This window comes from Pecten maximus, chromosome 13 (assembly GCF_902652985.1).
Source record: "Pecten maximus chromosome 13, xPecMax1.1, whole genome shotgun sequence".
Lineage (NCBI taxonomy): Eukaryota > Metazoa > Mollusca > Bivalvia > Pectinida > Pectinidae > Pecten > Pecten maximus.
In genome coordinates this window covers 31,237,250-31,256,391 of record NC_047027.1, presented here as the reverse complement: position 1 = coordinate 31,256,391, position 19,142 = coordinate 31,237,250, and the positions used below count along the sequence as shown (strand labels likewise).

The following is a 19,142-nucleotide window of genomic DNA, read 5'->3' as shown; positions in this document are numbered from 1 at the left end:
AAAAGATCTTTATCTTTAGAAAATAGGAGAGTCCATTACTTTACATTTTCACATTATAATCTATGCCGATTCTTTAAAAAATGTGTTAGGCTTCTGTTTGATTTAAAGGAATTTCCAGTTGACTGTCAGTCTGTAAACAATTTTACATATTCCACTATTCTGAATCTCATGGGCCAATTTCAGAAAAAGTTTCCAGAGGGGTATATGGGGTTGCAAAATTGCAAGAGAGGTAAAAAATAACCGAAATTTCAAAAATCTTCTTTTCAGGTTCAAGACCCAAATAAGCTCGAACCAAATATTCTTCATAGAAGGAAGGGTCTGCAATGCATATGGTACTGAATGGCAAATTCTAAACTGGGAAACATATTTGCAATATGATTTAATGAAAGAATTTTTTCATTATCACTGCAATATTCAGATGAGCAACTGAAGTACCTGAATTTTCTTTCCTCAGGTTATTCCAGCCGTGGATAAATTTGCTGCGGAACTGGAATGTACTGGCAGTGACACATCCTGGCTATGTTGCCTTTCTCACTTATGACGAGGTCAAAGCTAGACTACAAAAATATGTGACCAAGCCTGGCAGGTATGTAAAAAAGGTCACTAAGGATATTTGAGGTCAAACTACAGACATAAATGTCACCCAAGAAGATATTTTAAGGTCTATAGAAATACATCAGAAACTCTCACAGGTTTATAAAGTTCTTGATCAGAATATAAATCTCACAGGTTATTGCTGTTTTTTAAGAAGTACTGGAAGGATTTATCTTAAACTTCAAGAAATCTTGGTAAAGAAATGATGGGCAGAAGTTTATAGTATATGCATGTCAAAAAGAATAGGCTGTATGAAGCATATTGTCGGCCATTGTTTGTATTCTAATGAGGGAACCAACATCCCATTTTTCTAAAGGGGTTTCTTCCCCTTAAAGTTTGATTTATCCCTGATTATTTTGTGTTCATGTAAAAAAGGCATAGACTTCATAATCTGAGCGAAAGCAAGTTTTATCATTTTTCCTGTTCATCAATTTTAAAAGGAAGTTTTTACTAATCAACGATCTGGAGGAAATGTTTTTGTTATCTGAGTTACATGCTCACCTACCCAAGGAAGTAGTTGTATATTATAACAAGCAAAAACAGGCGATAATATATGATTAAACATTGAAACACAAACTGTTGTAGCTACATCTACATGATAAACAGGCGATAATATATGATTAAACATTGAAACACAAACTGATGTAGCTACATCTACATGATAAATTATTGTTTCAGGTCACTATCATTAGGTGGTGGGCTGTTCAAATCGGCCAATCAAAACCTGCCTATTACTATTTCTTGAGAATTATTTGATGTTTCTCTCAATAAAGCCTGATATATATAGGGTGTCCTTAAAGGCAGGTGTCAATGTTAAACTGGCAGGACTGTACATGTTGTGTCCGTGTTATACCGACAGGAATGTTGTGTCTGTGTTATACTGACAGGAATGTTGTGTCTGTGTTATACTTGACAGGAATGTTGTGTCTGTGTTATACTGACAGGAATGTTGTGTCTGTGTTATACTGACAGGAATGTTGTGTCAGTGTTATACTGACAGGAATATTGTGTCTGTGTTATACTGACAGGAATATTGTGTCAGTGTTATACTTGACAGGAATGTTGTGTCAGTGTTATACTGACAGGAATGTTGTGTCAGTGTTATACTGACAGGAATGTTGTGTCAGTGTTATACTGACAGGAATGTTGTGTCTGTGTTATACTGACAGGAATATTGTGTCAGTGTTATACTTGACAGGAATGTTGTGTCTGTGTTATACTGACAGGAATGTTGTGTCTGTGTTATACTGACAGGAATGTTGTGTCAGTGTTATACTTGACAGGAATGTTGTGTCTGTGTTATACTTGACAGGAATGTTGTGTCAGTGTTATACTTGACAGGAATGTTGTGTCAGTGTTATACTTGACAGGAATGTTGTGTCTGTGTTATACTGACAGGACTGTTGTGTCAGTGTTATACCGACAGAACTGTTGTGTCAGTGTTATACTGACAGGAATGTTGTGTCAGTGTTATACTGACAGGAATGTTGTGTCTGTGTTATACTGACAGGAATGTTGTGTCTGTGTTATACTGACAGGACTGTTGTGTCAGTGTTATACTGACAGGACTGTTGTGTCAGTGTTATACTGACAGGAATGTTGTGTCAGTGTTATACTGACAGGACTGTTGTGTCAATGTTATACTGACAGGAATGTTGTGTCAGTGTTATACTGACAGGACTGTTGTGTCTGTGTTATACTGACAGGAATGTTGTGTCAGTGTTATACTTGACAGGAATGTTGTGTCTGTGTTATACTGACAGGACTGTTGTGTCAATGTTATACTGACAGGAATGTTGTGTCAGTGTTATACTGACAGGAATGTTGTGTCTGTGTTATACTGACAGGACTGTTGTGTCTGTGTTATACTGACATGAATGTTGTGTCAGTGTTATACTGACAGGAATGTTGTGTCTGTGTTATACTGACAGGAATGTTGTGTCTGTGTTATACTGACAGAACTGTTGTGTCTGTGTTATACTTGACAGGAATGTTGTGTCAGTGTTATACTGACAGGAATGTCGTGTCTGTGTTATACTGACAGGGATGTTGTGTCTATGTTATACTGACAGGAATGTTGTGTCTGTGTTATACTGACAGGAATGTTGTGTCTGTGTTATACTGACAGGAATGTTGTGTCAGTGTTATACTGACAGGACTGTTGTGTCTGTGTTATACTGACAGGAATGTTGTGTCAGTGTTATACTGACAGGAATGTTGTGTCTGTGTTATACTGACAGGAATGTTGTGTCTGTGTTATACTTGACAGGAATGTTGTGTCAGTGTTATACTGACAGGAATGTTGTGTCTGTGTTATACTGACAGGAATGTTGTGTCTGTGTTATACTGACAGGAATGTTGTGTCAGTGTTATACTGACAGGAATGTTGTGTCTGTGTTATACTTGACAGGACTGTTGTGTCAGTGTTATACTTGACAGGAATGTTGTGTCTGTGTTATACTGACAGGAATGATGTGTCTGTGTTATACTGACAGGAATGTTGTGTCAGTGTTATACTGACAGGAATGTTGTGTCAGTGTTATACTGACAGGAATGTTGTGTCTGTGTTATACTGACAGAACTGTTGTGTCTGTGTTATACTGACAGGAATGTTGTGTTTGTGTTATACTGACAGGAATGTTGTGTCTGTGTTATACTGACAGGAATGTTGTGTCCGTGTTATACTGACAGGAATGTTGTGTCAGTGTTATACTGACAGGACTGTTGTGTCTGTGTTATACTGACAGGAATGTTGTGTCTGTGTTATACTGACAGGAATGTTGTGTCAGTGTTATACTGACAGGAATGTTGTGTCAGTGTTATACTGACAGGAATGTTGTGTCTGTGTTATACTGACAGGAATGATGTGTCTGTGTTATACTGACAGGAATGTTGTGTCTATGTTATACTTGACAGGTCTGTTGTGTCTGTGTTATACTGACAGGACTGTTGTGTCAGTGTTATACTGACAGGAATGTTGTGTCAGTGTTATACTGACAGGAATGTTGTGTCAATGTTATACTGACAGGAATGTTGTGTCTGTGTTATACTGACAGGAATGTTGTGTCTATGTTATACTGACAGGAATGTTGTGTCTGTGTTATACTGACAGGAATGTTGTGTCTGTGTTATACTTGACAGGAATGTTGTGTCTGTGTTATACTGACAGGAATGTTGTGTCAGTGTTATACTGACAGGAATGTTGTGTCTGTGTTATACTTGACAGGTCTGTTGTGTCTGTGTTATACTGACAGGAATGTTGTGTCTGTGTTATACTGACAGGAATGTTGTGTCAGTGTTATACTGACAGGAATGTTGTGTCCGTGTTATACTGACAGGAATGTTGTGTCAGTGTTATACTTGACAGGAATGTTGTGTCAGTGTTATACTGACAGGAATGTTGTGTCAGTGTTATACTGACAGGAATGTTGTGTCAGTGTTATACTGACAGGAATGTTGTGTCAGTGTTATACTGACAGGACTGTGTGTGTCTGTGTTATACCGACAGGAATGTCAGTGAAGGGTGCATGCTATCTATATGTTCTATTGAACTCGATATTAACAAAAAAAAGTAATATGATTGTATATGCAAACTAGAACCAAAGTATATAATGTATAGTGAGAGAGATCGGTGGATATGTACGGTCAAGTATACGTATGGTAACCATGGAGACATCTTTGTGTGATTTAAAATTCTGAAATTGTTTATTTTCAGTTATGTGTTCCGATCAAGTTGTACTAAATTAGGTCAGTGGGCCATTGGCTATGTCACTGCTGAGGGACAGATACTGCAGACTATTCCACAAAACAAATCCTTGTGCCAAGCTCTCCTGGATGGTCAGAGGGAAGGCTTGTAAGTATGAAATATTGCTAAAATGAAAGTAGGTTATATGAGTAATGCTAATATAATGGTATAACTTCAAATGATGTTGGCAAATTTTGGTGCTGTAGAAGGAGCAAGGGCATATAATGGAATTAAAGGTAATATAATTCATTTAAACTTAGTCTGGTATTAGTCATAAATAATTGAATAGATTTTCACCCAATTTTGTCAGAGCTTGAGGGAAAGGCCTAAATGGATTTGGCCAAATTTGGTCACAAACATCCTTCTGGAATGAGTTTCGTATAAATGGTCAAAATAGGTTATTCATTGAGTTTTACTTGTGACCTTCCAAGGGAGACAATAAAAATGACATATATGACAGGTTTCTCAAAGCGGCATATACTCCCAAATAACCTGAAATTCTTCCAAATGGGGCTTTGTTTTGGTTATAAGAGATGATTCATTTCTATGGAATACATTTCCTGTACTGTTTGTGATATTAAAAGAACTATAGTATTTCAAAGCACACTTGCAAGATTAAGCCATATGACCCATTAATTGAGGATAGGGAATTGTTATCAATCATGATATAATAATGATTCCGTGATGTCTTAATAGAGATCTTATAACTTCATATTATAAATAAATCTTGTTATTACATTTTTGCCAGTGAAATATAGAAAATTATCAAACTAATAAAACGTAAAAATATAAGTTTTGCAGTGAAAATATAAGGTTTTCCGTTTTTGACCAATCAGAGGGGACCTTTGTATTCACCTCGTTGAAACTTGTCAATTTTTCCAGTCGAAGCGGAGATAGATAAATGGGTTATTTTGCTGTATTTCCGAAATATTCTGACTAGGTTTTGACAAAATACTCACTTGACGTTAGCCAATCATGCACAGATTCTCCGATAACAGCAGAAAACGCTTAAATTGCGCTGATCAGTCCTTTCAAAATGGCGCCGTCAAGTTGACGTGGAGTAACGTCACAAAGAGATGACATCATTACTGATTCCCGCACTTTTTGACAATTTTTATTTTCGATTATTTCATTTTTTTTAAGTATATGAAATGCAATAAAAAGAAAATTGAATGGTTTCATGTTCAATATAACATATATTTCACTCGTATGACAGAATATTTCGATATTTTTCACTCGTGCGAATATCGATGTTCTGTCATGCTCGTGAAATATATGTTATATTAAACGGGAAACCATTCAATCTCCTCTATTTATTGCACAAATTCAGTACAAAATTATCTTTTTCATAAATAAATATGATATTTAAGTGATTCAATTTTCCGTTATCACAAGTGGATTACGATTGTATCAGCAATGAATTACACATGTAGATGTCTGATCCAAACAGCAGCGTATGTTGACAATAACATCTGTTTACCCTTTTAATTCATTTCTTATCTCTTTTGCCTGTTTAAGCATACTTAAAAAGTAAATAAAAGGAAAAGCTTGGCAAATTATATGTAAATTAATTTTTAAAAAACTCATGTAAAAAATTTGAACCAGTTCCTTTGTGACTGCATCATTTTGTATTGTGATGTACCAGTATTTACCAATTAAATAACAGACTTCCACGTGTACGGTGTGCAGTCTTAATTTGGTATACAGAGGTATTACCCCATAGACAGAGGCACAGAAATTTCAATTAAGATTGTAACTGTTATGACTATAACATTGACTATAACAAGTATTGTTTTTGTGATGACAAATAAAAAGGGCTTTAAATTTTGCATATAGAGGTTTTTACATGAGTGTCAATGTAATATGGAATTATTAAACAAGGAACGGGTGACAATGATATATAACTTGTGCCCAATCCTTTTGCTGGCAATAAAATATGTTCAGACTAAAACTGACTAATTAAAACAAGCTCAATAATTTGATATGTCATCACTGCAAGTCTTTGGCTTACTACAACAAAGTTCCATTGACAGTTTTCTGAAAGAGCTACTCCGTCTATTTTATGGGGATTAAATCCTTGTGGTAAGGAGCAAAACATAGAATAAAATATACACCTACATTGATGTACTGTTCCATATATATATATGAATTGCTAATTTTTAGCACAAACTATTACAGCAATCATCTTGAGAATGTCACATGCTTGTTATCGAACCCGACACTGACCACAGGGTTTCCTGTAAACATTGCACTACAACTAAACACCAGATAATTCGTCCCACTAGACTGTTGTTCAAGTAATGTTGACGTAACATTTCCCTTATTTTCCAGATTTATATAGAGTTAGGTTGGAAAAGGCGAGTAGCTCCTAGGGGTCAAGTGCTACAAACTTTAGATCTGTTAAGGCATCAAGATTTTTTTTTCTGGATGAGTTATTGAAATTGATTATCAGAGTGATAATTAAATAGATTTCCAAGTTTCACTTTGATGCAGATACTTAAGTAAACATGGTTAGAGAATTATATGGTGAAAGATGCCGTCAAGCAGTGTGGTCGAACATGGTAGAGTTCCATTGTTATTTGTCGTTTGTCATAAAGTGAAAAGTGACTGTTTTCAGTATTAGGTCACATAAGAAATGTATAAAGATTGTGTCAATATATCGGCCTGACAGCTAATTACTATATAGCCAGTTAGATGGAACCTACAAACAATATACAGAGACATGAAGGCGTTAACTAACCCAACTATGTACTGTACATGTAGGGAGTATATATATACATTGGATACACATATATCAAACACAAATTAACTTATGGTTACTTCTTAAATAAACCAATAAAAAATTGAGTACTGTTGAAAATTGACAAACGATGTCACCCTGTACTGTAGCACCAATAAATTCCTATAAGACTGTAGCACCAATGAATTCCTATAAGACTGTTAGTACCAATGAATTCCTATAAGACTGTTAGTACCAATGAATTCCTATAGGTCTGTAGCACCAATGAATTCCTATAAGACTGGAGCACCAATGAATTCCTATTAGACTGGAGCACCAATGAATTCCTATAAGACTGTAGCACCAATGAATTCCTATAGGTCTGTAGCACCAATGAATTCCTATAGGTCTGTAGCACCAATGAATTCCTATTAGACTGGAGCACCAATGAATCCCTATAAGACTGTAGCACAAGAGGGAAGGATGGTCACCTGTCCTAGGCTAATGATGTCAAGCAATACCAAGTGAATATTAATATTGATTTTTCGTTTCAGTTAGTGTATGAAGACTACTGAATTTACTGAGATATTTAATTTGATTTTTATCCTGGGATGAAGCCTTCAGACTTAAATGTTGTATGTTTGACAGTTTTAAGAATCCGGATGGTCGGAGTTTAAACCCGGATCTGAGTTTCCTGGTCCAGGACTGCCAAGAAGACCATATCCAGGTTACAGAGGAACAGTATGAACTTTACTGTGAGATGGGATCGACATTTCAGCTGTGTAAAATCTGTGCTGAGAATGACAAAGATATAAAGATTGAGCCATGTGGCCATCTTTTGTGTACCCCTTGTCTGACGCAGTGGCAGGTAAAAATAACTTAGTATCAACAGGGTTAGCATGGGCCTTGAGAAAGCCTTGAGTTTCACCTTGGGCCTTGAAAAGCCTTGAATTTCACCTTGGGCCTTGAAAAGCCTTGAATTTCATTCTGGGCCTTGAAAAACCTTGATAATTGGTTTACAGCCTTGATAAAGCCTTGAATATTAAGGTTTCATTAGGATAAGTGAAACCCTGGCCACTGATCATTTGGATTCAACTTTGTTTATGCTGCCCCTCGTACAGATGTAAATAATAACCGTATCAAATTTTATTTTGATCAAGTGGATAGTTATAAGTTGCCTTTTTGTTCTCTTTTTCCCTCTCAAGATGACAGGTAAAATGGGCCTTGGATATTTAATTAAGACATTGAAAAAGCCTTGAAAAGGCCTTGAATTTGGTTTGACATAATCTGTATGAACCCTGATCAATAGTCAGCTATACTGAACTCATCAATCAGGTTGTTTAGTCAGCTATACTGAACTCATCAATCAGGTTGTTGTTTAGTCAGCTATACTGAACTCATCAATCAGGTTGTTGTCTAGTCAGCTATACTGAACTCATCAATCAGGTTGTTTAGTCAGCTATACTGAACTCATCAATCAGGTTGTTTAGTCAGCTATACTGAACTCATCAATCAGGTTGTTTAGTCAGCTATACTGAACTCATCAATCAGGTTGTTGTTGTTTAGTCAGCTATACTGAACTCGTCAATCAGGTTGTTGTGTAGTCAGCTATACTGAACTCATCAATCAGGTTGTTGTGTAGTCAGCTATACTGAACTCATCAATCAGGTTGTTGTTGTTGTTTAGTCAGCTATACTGAACTCATCAATCAGGTTGTTGTTTAGTCAGCTATACTGAACTCATCAATCAGGTTGTTGTTTAGTCAGCTATACTGAACTCATCAATCAGGTTGTTGTTATTTAGTCAGCTATACTGAACTCATCAATCAGGTTGTTGTGTAGTCAGCTATACTGAACTCATCAATCAGGTTGTGTAGTCAGCTATACTGAACTCATCAATCAGGTTGTTGTGTAGTCAGCTATGCTGAACTCATCAATCAGGTTGTTGTTTAGTCAGCTATACCGAACTCATCAATCAGGTTGTTGTTTAGTCAGCTATACTGAACTCATCAATCAGGTTGTTGTTGTTTAGTCAGCTATACTGAACTCGTCAATCAGGTTGTTGTGTAGTCAGCTATACTGAACTCATCAATCAGGTTGTTGTGTAGTCAGCTATACTGAACTCATCAATCAGGTTGTTGTTGTTGTTTAGTCAGCTATACTGAACTCATCAATCAGGTTGTTGTTTAGTCAGCTATACTGAACTCATCCATCAGGTTGTTGTTATTTAGTCAGCTATACTGAACTCATCAATCAGGTTGTTGTGTAGTCAGCTATACTGAACTCATCAATCAGGTTGTTTAGTCAGCTATACTGAACTCATCAATCAGGTTGTTGTTTAGTCAGCTATACTGAACTCATCAATCAGGTTGTTGTTGTTTAGTCAGCTATACTGAACTCATCAATCAGGTTGTTGTGTAGTCAGCTATACTGAACTCATCAATCAGGTTGTTGTTGTGTAGTCAGCTATACTGAACTCATCAATCAGGTTGTTTAGTCAGCTATACTGAACTCATCAATCAGGTTGTTGTGTAGTCAGCTATACTGAATTCATCAATCAGGTTGTTGTTGTGTAGTCAGCTATACTGAACTCATCAATCAGGTTGTTGTGTAGTCAGCTATACTGAACTCATCAATCAGGTTGTTGTGTAGTCAGCTATACTGAACTCATCAATCAGGTTGTTGTTATTTAGTCAGCTATACTGAACTCATCAATCAGGTTGTTGTGTAGTCAGCTATACTGAACTCGTCAATCAGGTTGTTGTTTAGTCAGCTATACTGAACTCATCAATCAGGTTGTTTAGTCAGCTATACTGAACTCATCAATCAGGTTGTTTAGTCAGCTATACTGAACTCATCAATCAGGTTGTTGTTGTGTAGTCAGCTATACTGAACTCATCAATCAGGTTGTTGTGTAGTCAGCTATACTGAACTCATCAATCAGGTTGTTGTGTAGTCAGCTATACTGAACTCATCAATCAGGTTGTTTAGTCAGCTATACTGAACTCATCAATCAGGTTGTTGTTGTCTAGTCAGCTATACTGAACTCATCAATCAGTTTGTTATTTAGTCAGCTATACTGAACTCATCAATCAGGTTGTTGTTTAGTCAGCTATACTGAACTCATCAATCAGGTTGTTTAGTCAGCTATACTGAACTCATCAATCAGGTTGTTGTTTAGTCAGCTATACTGAACTCATCAATCAGGTTGTTGTTTAGTCAGCTATACTGAACTCATCAATCAGGTTGTTGTTGTTTAGTTAGCTATACTGAACTCATCAATCAGGATGTTGTTTAGTCAGCTATACTGAACTCATCAATCAGGTTGTTGTTTAGTCAGCTATACTGAACTCATCAATCAGGATGTTGTTGTTTAGTCAGCTATACTGAACTCATCAATCAGGATGTTGTTGTTTAGTCAGCTATACTGAACTCATCAATCAGGTTGTTGTTGTTTAGTTAGCTATACTGAACTCATCAACCAGGTTGTTGTGTAGTCAGCTATACTGAACTCATCAATCAGGTTGTTGTTTAGTCAGCTATACTGAACTCATCAATCAGGTTGTTGTGTAGTCAGCTATACTGAACTCATCAATCAGATTGTTGTGTAGTCAGCTATACTGAACTCATCAATCAGGTTGTTGTTGTTTAGTCAGCTATACTGAACTCATCAATCAGGTTGTTGTTTAGTCAGCTATACTGAACTCATCAATCAGGTTGTTTAGTCAGCTATACTGAACTCATCAATCAGGTTGTTTAGTCAGCTATACTGAACTCATCAATCAGGTTGTTGTTGTGTAGTCAGCTATACTGAACTCATCAATCAGGTTGTTGTGTAGTCAGCTATACTGAACTCATCAATCAGGTTGTTGTTGTTTAGTCAGCTATACTGAACTCATCAATCAGGTTGTTGTGTAGTCAACTATACTGAACTCATCAATCAGGTTGTTGTTGTCTAGTCAGCTATACTGAACTCATCAATCAGGTTGTTATTTAGTCAGCTATACTGAACTCATCAATCAGGTTGTTGTTTAGTCAGCTATACTGAACTCATCAATCAGGTTGTTTAGTCAGCTATACTGAACTCATCAATCAGGTTGTTGTTTAGTCAGCTATACTGAACTCATCAATCAGGTTGTTGTTTAGTCAGCTATACTGAACTCATCAATCAGGTTGTTGTTTAGTCAGCTATACTGAACTCATCAATCAGGTTGTTGTTGTTTAGTTAGCTATACTGAACTCATCAATCAGGATGTTGTTTAGTCAGCTATACTGAACTCATCAATCAGGTTGTTGTTTAGTCAGCTATACTGAACTCATCAATCAGGATGTTGTTGTTTAGTCAGCTATACTGAACTCATCAATCAGGATGTTGTTGTTTAGTCAGCTATACTGAACTCATCAATCAGGTTGTTGTTGTTTAGTTAGCTATACTGAACTCATCAACCAGGTTGTTGTGTAGTCAGCTATACTGAACTCATCAATCAGGTTGTTGTTTAGTCAGCTATACTGAACTCATCAATCAGGTTGTTGTGTAGTCAGCTATACTGAACTCATCAATCAGATTGTTGTGTAGTCAGCTATACTGAACTCATCAATCAGGTTGTTGTTGTTTAGTCAGCTATACTGAACTCATCAATCAGGTTGTTGTTTAGTCAGCTATACTGAACTCATCAATCAGGTTGTTGTGTAGTCAGCTATACTGAACTCATCAATCAGGTTGTTGTGTAGTCAGCTATACTGAACTCATCAATCAGGTTGTTTAGTCAGCTATACTGAACTCATCAATCAGGTTGTTGTTGTTTAGTCAGCTATACTGAACTCATCAATCAGGTTGTTGTCTAGTCAGCTATACTGAACTCATCAACCAGGTTGTTGTTGTGTAGTCAGCTATACTGAACTCATCAATCAGGTTGTTGTTGTGTAGTCAGCTATACTGAACTCATCAATCAGGTTGTTGTGTAGTCAGCTATACTGAACTCATCAATCAGGTTGTGTAGTCAGCTATACTGAACTCATCAATCAGGTTGTTGTTGTGTAGTCAGCTATACTGAACTCATCAATCAGGTTGTTGTTGTGTAGTCAGCTATACTGAACTCATCAATCAGGTTGTTGTGTAGTCAGCTATACTGAACTCATCAATCAGGTTGTTGTGTAGTCAGCTATACTGAACTCATCAATCAGGTTGTTGTGGATTTGTCCAGAAAAAAGAACAATCTCAATTTGACAACACACTTTCAAAAACTTTGCTACACATTATTATTCCTTATATATATATATATATATAATTAGATCTACTAAATGTGTGTCATTACGATTAACTTTCTCTGCATTCCCATCATACTCTTATGCTATCTTAGCCTTGAAGATTTTGTTAAAGGGTTTTGTTATTTGATGCCAGTAAGGTTATGTTGCCGGAGTTCAGAGTAATAATTGTGTGTAGGTGTAGGTTACGCACTTGACCTCTTCATGAGGAACAGTACTTGACTTGTACGTGTTGGCCTAGATTGTAGTTCACCTAGACTGGTCTTGTCAACACTTCCGATAGTTTTCTTCTGTTGTAACTAACCCAGTAAAAAATTTCCTAAAATTATGCTTTTTGAAAAACATTTCCTCTGTTATAGCAGTGATTTTTTTTGGGTGGATTTGGGGACCAAATACAGGCCCCTTCCCCTAGAGAAATTTTGCTGTATTTTCCCAATTTTTAGTTCATATTTTCCCAATCAAAAGTTGTAAGTTTCCTTGTTTGTTAATAAATATGAAGAAATACATTTCACATAATGTTTTCACAAGCCAATGTTATAATAGATCGATCATTGCTATAGTATGCATATTCAAATGATATTAAAGCATAGTTTTGATGATTCTTTTTAAGCTTGGATGAAAGTACATTTTTTCGGACATTAAAAAAATTTGGCCTTATTTTCCCAATGGAAAAGGTACAGGCCCCTGTATAATCAGGGTGAGATAAACATTGTATAGTTGTAGCTGCAGGTGAAAAATAAACTTGTCCAGCTGGTCATGTAACACAAAAGCCTAGAGTGGGAAAATACACTCATGAAACTCTACTTAAAATAAGATGTTTTGTATGATAATGTTATTAGGTCATACTTAAAATAAGATGTTTTGTATGATAATGTTATTAGGTCATGTATGAACTTTCACTTTCAAAACACTCCTACCATCTATATTAACATTGTGCTGAGTTGATCGGCTTTAATCAAATGCTTGACTAGTTTCAACACTTTAGGCGTGATGTCATCAGAACTAAATTTATAATACATAAAAATAACGTTTGTTTGACCCCTGGATACAAAAAAAAAGTTTGGGTCTCTTGATAATCTTTATGACTGGGATAACGACCTGAAACACATAAATGTTTGGTAGAAAAGCAGCTTAATGCACACATAGTTTCAGTACTTTGTACATAATTTCGTTTTTATGAGCTGTATAGTCCACCAATATAAGATAATATATGAATTGCTATTAAAACCACCTGTTGGTGGTATATTTGTAATCTGGCCAGCTGCATGTCCATAAAAATACTGTCATTGTTATGTCGCAGTAATTTCTTCCTTGTCAATGATCTTTCTGAAATTTGCTGTGTTCTGCTTGGTTTATAGTTGTGTATGGTCAAAATTTTTAGACTGAATGGAAAACGAAATTGAAAATTTTTACTGTTAAAGTTTTTTATTAATATTTATTAGAAAGTTCTTGATAGATTTTTGTCAATTTTTTAGATAGGTGCATGATCAACGTTGAGACTGATTCGACAACAAAATGGCGAACAAACGGCCGCTTTTTAAAAATCTTTTTGCTATTTCTCAGGAAGCTGGGCATTCTTAGATCCTTCATTAGGTGGATGTCTTGATGATTCTTGAATCTCTTGTTTTCCTTATCAGGATTCCGATGGTCAAGGGTGTCCTTTCTGTCGGTGTGAGATCAAAGGGACAGAACAGGTTGTAGTTGATCCATTCACCCCACACGGCCACTGCCGAGGTAATGATATGTACCGCTCCATAAATACCCACACTAACTTGGATGACGATGATGATCCAGATGTTTTGGTAAGCTCCATCATTTTTAGCCTACCATCCTCAAATCACCTTTGTCAGTGGTATTACTCTGCTGCTTACTGTTGATTACTTAGTTGATTCACAAAGGTGTCCTTGTTTTCCTGTACAGGACTCCGGTCAGTGGGCGTCCAACAGTCTCCAGGCCCTTAGTGCTGTTAACAGGGTAAGTTGTATTCTGTTTATAGATTAAACTGTGCCATGTAGTCTTATGTCTTATGTGTATAGCATTTAGCAATGATATTGTAACAATGCTCCACAGAATCCCGAGCAATGAAGTTGGGTTACACCATACTTGCAGATTTCATGAGTTAGTGTTGCAATGAGCTTGCATTGATACTATAAATATGAAGGAAAGAAAAAAAAAAATTCAAAGCACCCATACCAATAATTTTGTACAATACACTGTCTATATACTTTCATTTGTATGAAAACCGATTAGATGAAATAAAAAGTTATTTATTTACTATGCAGACTTTTTTGATGTTTCAGTGTCGAGACAACCGGTCACCGTTTGAGTCCCCAAGTGTTCCAAAACGAGATTTACCCCCACCAGTCCCCCCGCGGAGAGCCTCACCAGCTCCATCACCTAATGTATCGCCTACATCATCACCAAAACCTCCTCAGTAGGTATCCTGTAGGGAGCCCCGTTACCGACCAGATATGCTACTGTTGAAAGCTCTCTAATTTTGAATATATATGACGTTGCAAGGGAGCAAATGAAAAAGTTTACATTCGACAAGTTGTCTTTTAATCCAGGTTTAAGGAACAAAATGGCACGAATAGGAAAGTTTGTAATTACATTGGATTCCACACTGTAAACATGCTTATCTTATCCGTAATCTTATCTTATCTGTAATCTTATTTTATCCGTAATCTTATCTTATCCGTAATCTTATCTTATCTGTAATCTTATCTTATCCGTAATCTTATTTTATTAGCAGTAATCTTATTTTAGTGCTTTTTGCTCTGCTATTAATGCACTAATTTATGTACAGCATGAATATTAGTGCAATGCTAAAATTTGGTCAAGTTAATGGTTGTTAGTCGTGTTTGACAGGTGGTTGTTAGTTAAGTTTGACAGGTGGTTGTTAGTTATGTTTGACAGGTGGTTGTTAGTCATGTTTGACATGTGGTTGTTAGTCATGTTTGACAGTTGGTTGTTAGTCATGTTTGACAGGTGGTTGTTAGTCATGTTTGACAGGTGGTTGTTAGTTATGTTTGACAGGTGGTTGTTAGTCATGTTTGACAGGTGGTTGTTAGTTATGTTTGACAGGTGGTTGTTAGTTATGTTTGACAGGTGGTTGTTAGTCGTGTTTGACAGGTGGTTGTTAGTTGTGTTTGACAGGTGGTTGTTAGTTATGTTTGACAGGTGGTTGTTAGTTATGTTTGACAGATGGTTGTTAGTTATGTTTGACAAGTGGTTGTTAGTCGTGTTTGACAGGTGGTTGTTAGTTATGTTTGACAGGTGGTTGTTAGTTATGTTTGACAGGTGGTTGTTAGTCGTGTTTGACAGGTGGTTGTTAGTCATGTTTGACAGGTGGTTGTTAGTCGTGTTTGACAGGTGGTTGTTAGTCGTGTTTGACAGGTGGTTGTTAGTTATGTTTGACAGGTGGTTGTTAGTCATGTTTGACAGGTGGTTGTTAGTCGTGTTTGACAGGTGGTTGTTAGTCGTGTTTGACAGGTGGTTGTTAGTTATGTTTGACAGGTGGTTGTTAGTTATGTTTGACAGGTGGTTGTTAGTCGTGTTTGACAGGTGGTTGTTAGTCATGTTTGACAGGTGGTTGTTAGTTATGTTTGACAGGTGGTTGTTAGTCATGTTTGACAGGTGGTTGTTAGTCGTGTTTGACAGGTGGTTGTTAGTCGTGTTTGACAGGTGGTTGTTAGTCGTGTTTGACAGGTGGTTGTTAGTCATGTTTGACAGGTGGTTGTTAGTCATGTTTGACAGGTGGTTGTTAGTTATGTTTGACAGGTGGTTGTTAGTCATGTTGGACAGGTGGTTGTTAGTCATGTTTGACAGGTGGTTGTTAGTTATCTTTGACAGGTGGTTGTTAGTCATGTTCGCCAGATGGTTGTTAGTCGTGTTTGACAGGTGGTTGTTAGTCGTGTTTGACAGGTGGTTGTTAGTCGTGTTTGACAGGTGGTTGTTAGTCATGTTTGACAGGTGGTTGTTAGTCATGTTTGACAGGTGGTTGTTAGTCATGTTTGACAGGTGGTTGTTAGTCGTGTTTGACAGGTGGTTGTTAGTTATGTTTGACAGGTGGTTGTTAGTTATGTTTGACAGGTGGTTGTTAGTCGTGTTTGACAGGTGGTTGTTAGTCGTGTTTGACAGGTGGTTGTTAGTTATGTTTGACAGGTGGTTGTTAGTCGTGTTTGACAGGTGGTTGTTAGTCGTGTTTGACAGGTGGTTGTTAGTTATGTTTGACAGGTGGTTGTTAGTTATGTTTGACAGGTGGTTGTTAGTCGTGTTTGACAGGTGGTTGTTAGTCATGTTTGACAGGTGGTTGTTAGTTATGTTTGACAGGTGGTTGTTAGTCATGTTTGACAGGTGGTTGTTAGTCGTGTTTGACAGGTGGTTGTTAGTCGTGTTTGACAGGTGGTTGTTAGTCGTGTTTGACAGGTGGTTGTTAGTCGTGTTTGACAGGTGGTTGTTAGTCATGTTTGACAGGTGGTTGTTAGTCGTGTTTGACAGGTGGTTGTTAGTAGTGTTTGACAGGTGGTTGTTAGTCATGTTTGACAGGTGGTTGTTAGTTATGTTTGACCGGTGGTTGTTAGTTGTGTTTGACAGGTGGTTGTTAGTCGTGTTTGACAGGTGGTTGTTAGTCGTGTTTGACAGGTGGTTGTTAGTTATGTTTGACAGGTGGTTGTTAGTCATGTTTGACAGGTGGTTGTTAGTTATGTTTGACAGGTGGTTGTTAGTCGTGTTTGACAGGTGGTTGTTAGTCGTGTTTGACAGGTGGTTGTTAATCGTGTTTGACAGGTGGTTGTTAGTCATGTTTGACAGGTGGTTGTTAGTCATGTTTGACAGGTGGTTGTTAGTCATGTTTGACAGGTGGTTGTTAGTCATGTTTGACAGGTGGTTGTTAGTCATGTTTGACAGGTGGTTGTTAGTTATGTTTGACAGGTGGTTGTTAGTCGTGTTTGACAGGTGGTTGTTAGTCATGTTTGACAGGTGGTTGTTAGTCGTGTTTGATAGGTGGTTGTTAGTCGTGTTTGACAGGTGGTTGTTAGTCGTGTTTGACAGGTGGTTGTTAGTCGTGTTTGACAGGTGGTTGTTAGTCGTGTTTGACAGGTGGTTGTTAGTCATGTTTGACAGGTGGTTGTTAGTCGTGTTTGACAGGTGGTTGTTAGTCGTGTTTGACAGGTGGTTGTTAGTTATGTTTGACAGGTGGTTGTTAGTCGTGTTTGACAGGTGGTTGTTAGTCATGTTTGACAGGTGGTTGTTAGTTATGTTTGACAGGTGGTTGTTAGTTGTGTTTGACAGGTGGTTGTTAGTCGTGTTTGACAGGTGGTTGTTAGTCATGTTTGACAGGTGGTTGTTAGTCATGTTTGACAGGTGGTTGTTAGTCATGTTTGACAGGTGGTTGTTAGTCATGTTTAATTGACAGGTGGTTGTTAGTCGTGTTTGACAGGTGGTTGTTAGTCGTGTTTGACAGGTGGTTGTTAGTCGTGTTTGACAGGTGGTTGTTAGTAGTGTTTGACAGGTGGTTGTTAGTCGTGTTTGACAGGTGGTTGTTAGTTATGTTTGACCGGTGGTTGTTAGTTGTGTTTGACAGGTGGTTGTTAGTCGTGTTTGACAGGTGGTTGTTAGTTATGTTTGACAGGTGGTTGTTAGTCATGTTTGACAGGTGGTTGTTAGTTATGTTTGACAGGTGGTTGTTAGTCGTGTTTGACAGGTGGTTGTTAGTCATGTTTGACAGGTGGTTGTTAGTCGTGTTTGACAGGTGGTTGTTAGTTGTGTTTGACAGGTGGTTGTTAGTTATGTTTGACAGGTGGTTGTTAGTTATGTTTGACAGGTGGTTGTTAGTCATGTTTGACAGGTGGTTGTTAGTCATGTTTGACAGGTGGTTGTTAGTTATGTTTGACAGGTGGTTGTTAGTCGTGTTTGACAGGTGGTTGTTAGTCATGTTTGACAGGTGGTTGTTAGTCGTGTTTGATAGGTGGTTGTTAGTCGTGTTTGACAGGTGGTTGTTAGTCGTGTTTGACAGGTGGTTGTTAGTTATGTTTGACAGGTGGTTGTTAGTTATGTTTGACAGGTGGTTGTTAGTTGTGTTTGACAGGTGGTTGTTAGTCGTGTTTGACCGTTGGTTGTTAGTCGTGTTTGACAGGTGGTTGTTAGTCGTGTCTGACCGTTGGTTGTTAGTCGTGTTTGACAGGTGGTTGTTAGTTATGTTTTACAGGTGGTTGTTAGTTATGTTTGACAGGTGGTTGTTAGTTATGTTTGACAGGTGGTTGTTAGTCGTGTTTGACAGGTGGTTGTTAGTTGTGTTTGACAGGTGGTTGTTAGTTGTGTTTGACAGGTGGTTGTTAGTTGTGTTTGACATGTGGTTGCCTTATCCAGGTAGCTAGTAAAATAACTAACATTTGGAGCAAAAAAAAATGGTCACATATGACAGGGAGCTGCTAAATTGAGGGGTTGCTAAGGCAGGTTTGAATATCCATATCATTGATAATGCTTTCTCCCACAGTTCACCGGTTTATCTCCAGTTTAAGATGTGAGAAATTCCTCTGTCAACCCCTACGGTTACTCCAGCAATGTTAGAGGTTGACACGGCGAGAAATTTATGATAGATGCTGTGTTACCTCTAACATCCCTATGGCGATTAACCCCGATGCTAGCTGTCACATTTTTAAAGTTTGGATTTCAATAACATTTTGCGTTTGCTGCATGCTGCAAATCATCATGGAGTTTTAGTCCTCGCTACCAATCAAAGATGAAATTTAAATCCTTTCGCAAAAATAATGAATAAATATTACTTTTTTGCTCTTCCAATGTCAAGATGACAGAACAT

General features: G+C 37.3%; 1 protein-coding gene across 4 annotated transcripts in view; it reads left to right on the top strand.

Annotated features, from left to right (window-relative positions):
- Window positions 1-19,142, top strand: part of LOC117340223 (E3 ubiquitin-protein ligase CBL-B-like) — a 51,462-nt gene that overhangs the window by 20,645 nt on the left and 11,675 nt on the right. For all 4 annotated transcript variants that reach the window (XM_033901977.1, XM_033901976.1, XM_033901975.1 and 1 more), the window contains exons 3-8: window positions 455-586; window positions 4,310-4,447; window positions 7,707-7,926; window positions 13,960-14,124; window positions 14,243-14,296; window positions 14,623-14,756. In XM_033901977.1, coding sequence (XP_033757868.1) covers window positions 455-586; window positions 4,310-4,447; window positions 7,707-7,926; window positions 13,960-14,124; window positions 14,243-14,296; window positions 14,623-14,756 — 843 coding nt within the window. The remainder of the gene's footprint in view (window positions 1-454; window positions 587-4,309; window positions 4,448-7,706; window positions 7,927-13,959; window positions 14,125-14,242; window positions 14,297-14,622; window positions 14,757-19,142) is intronic.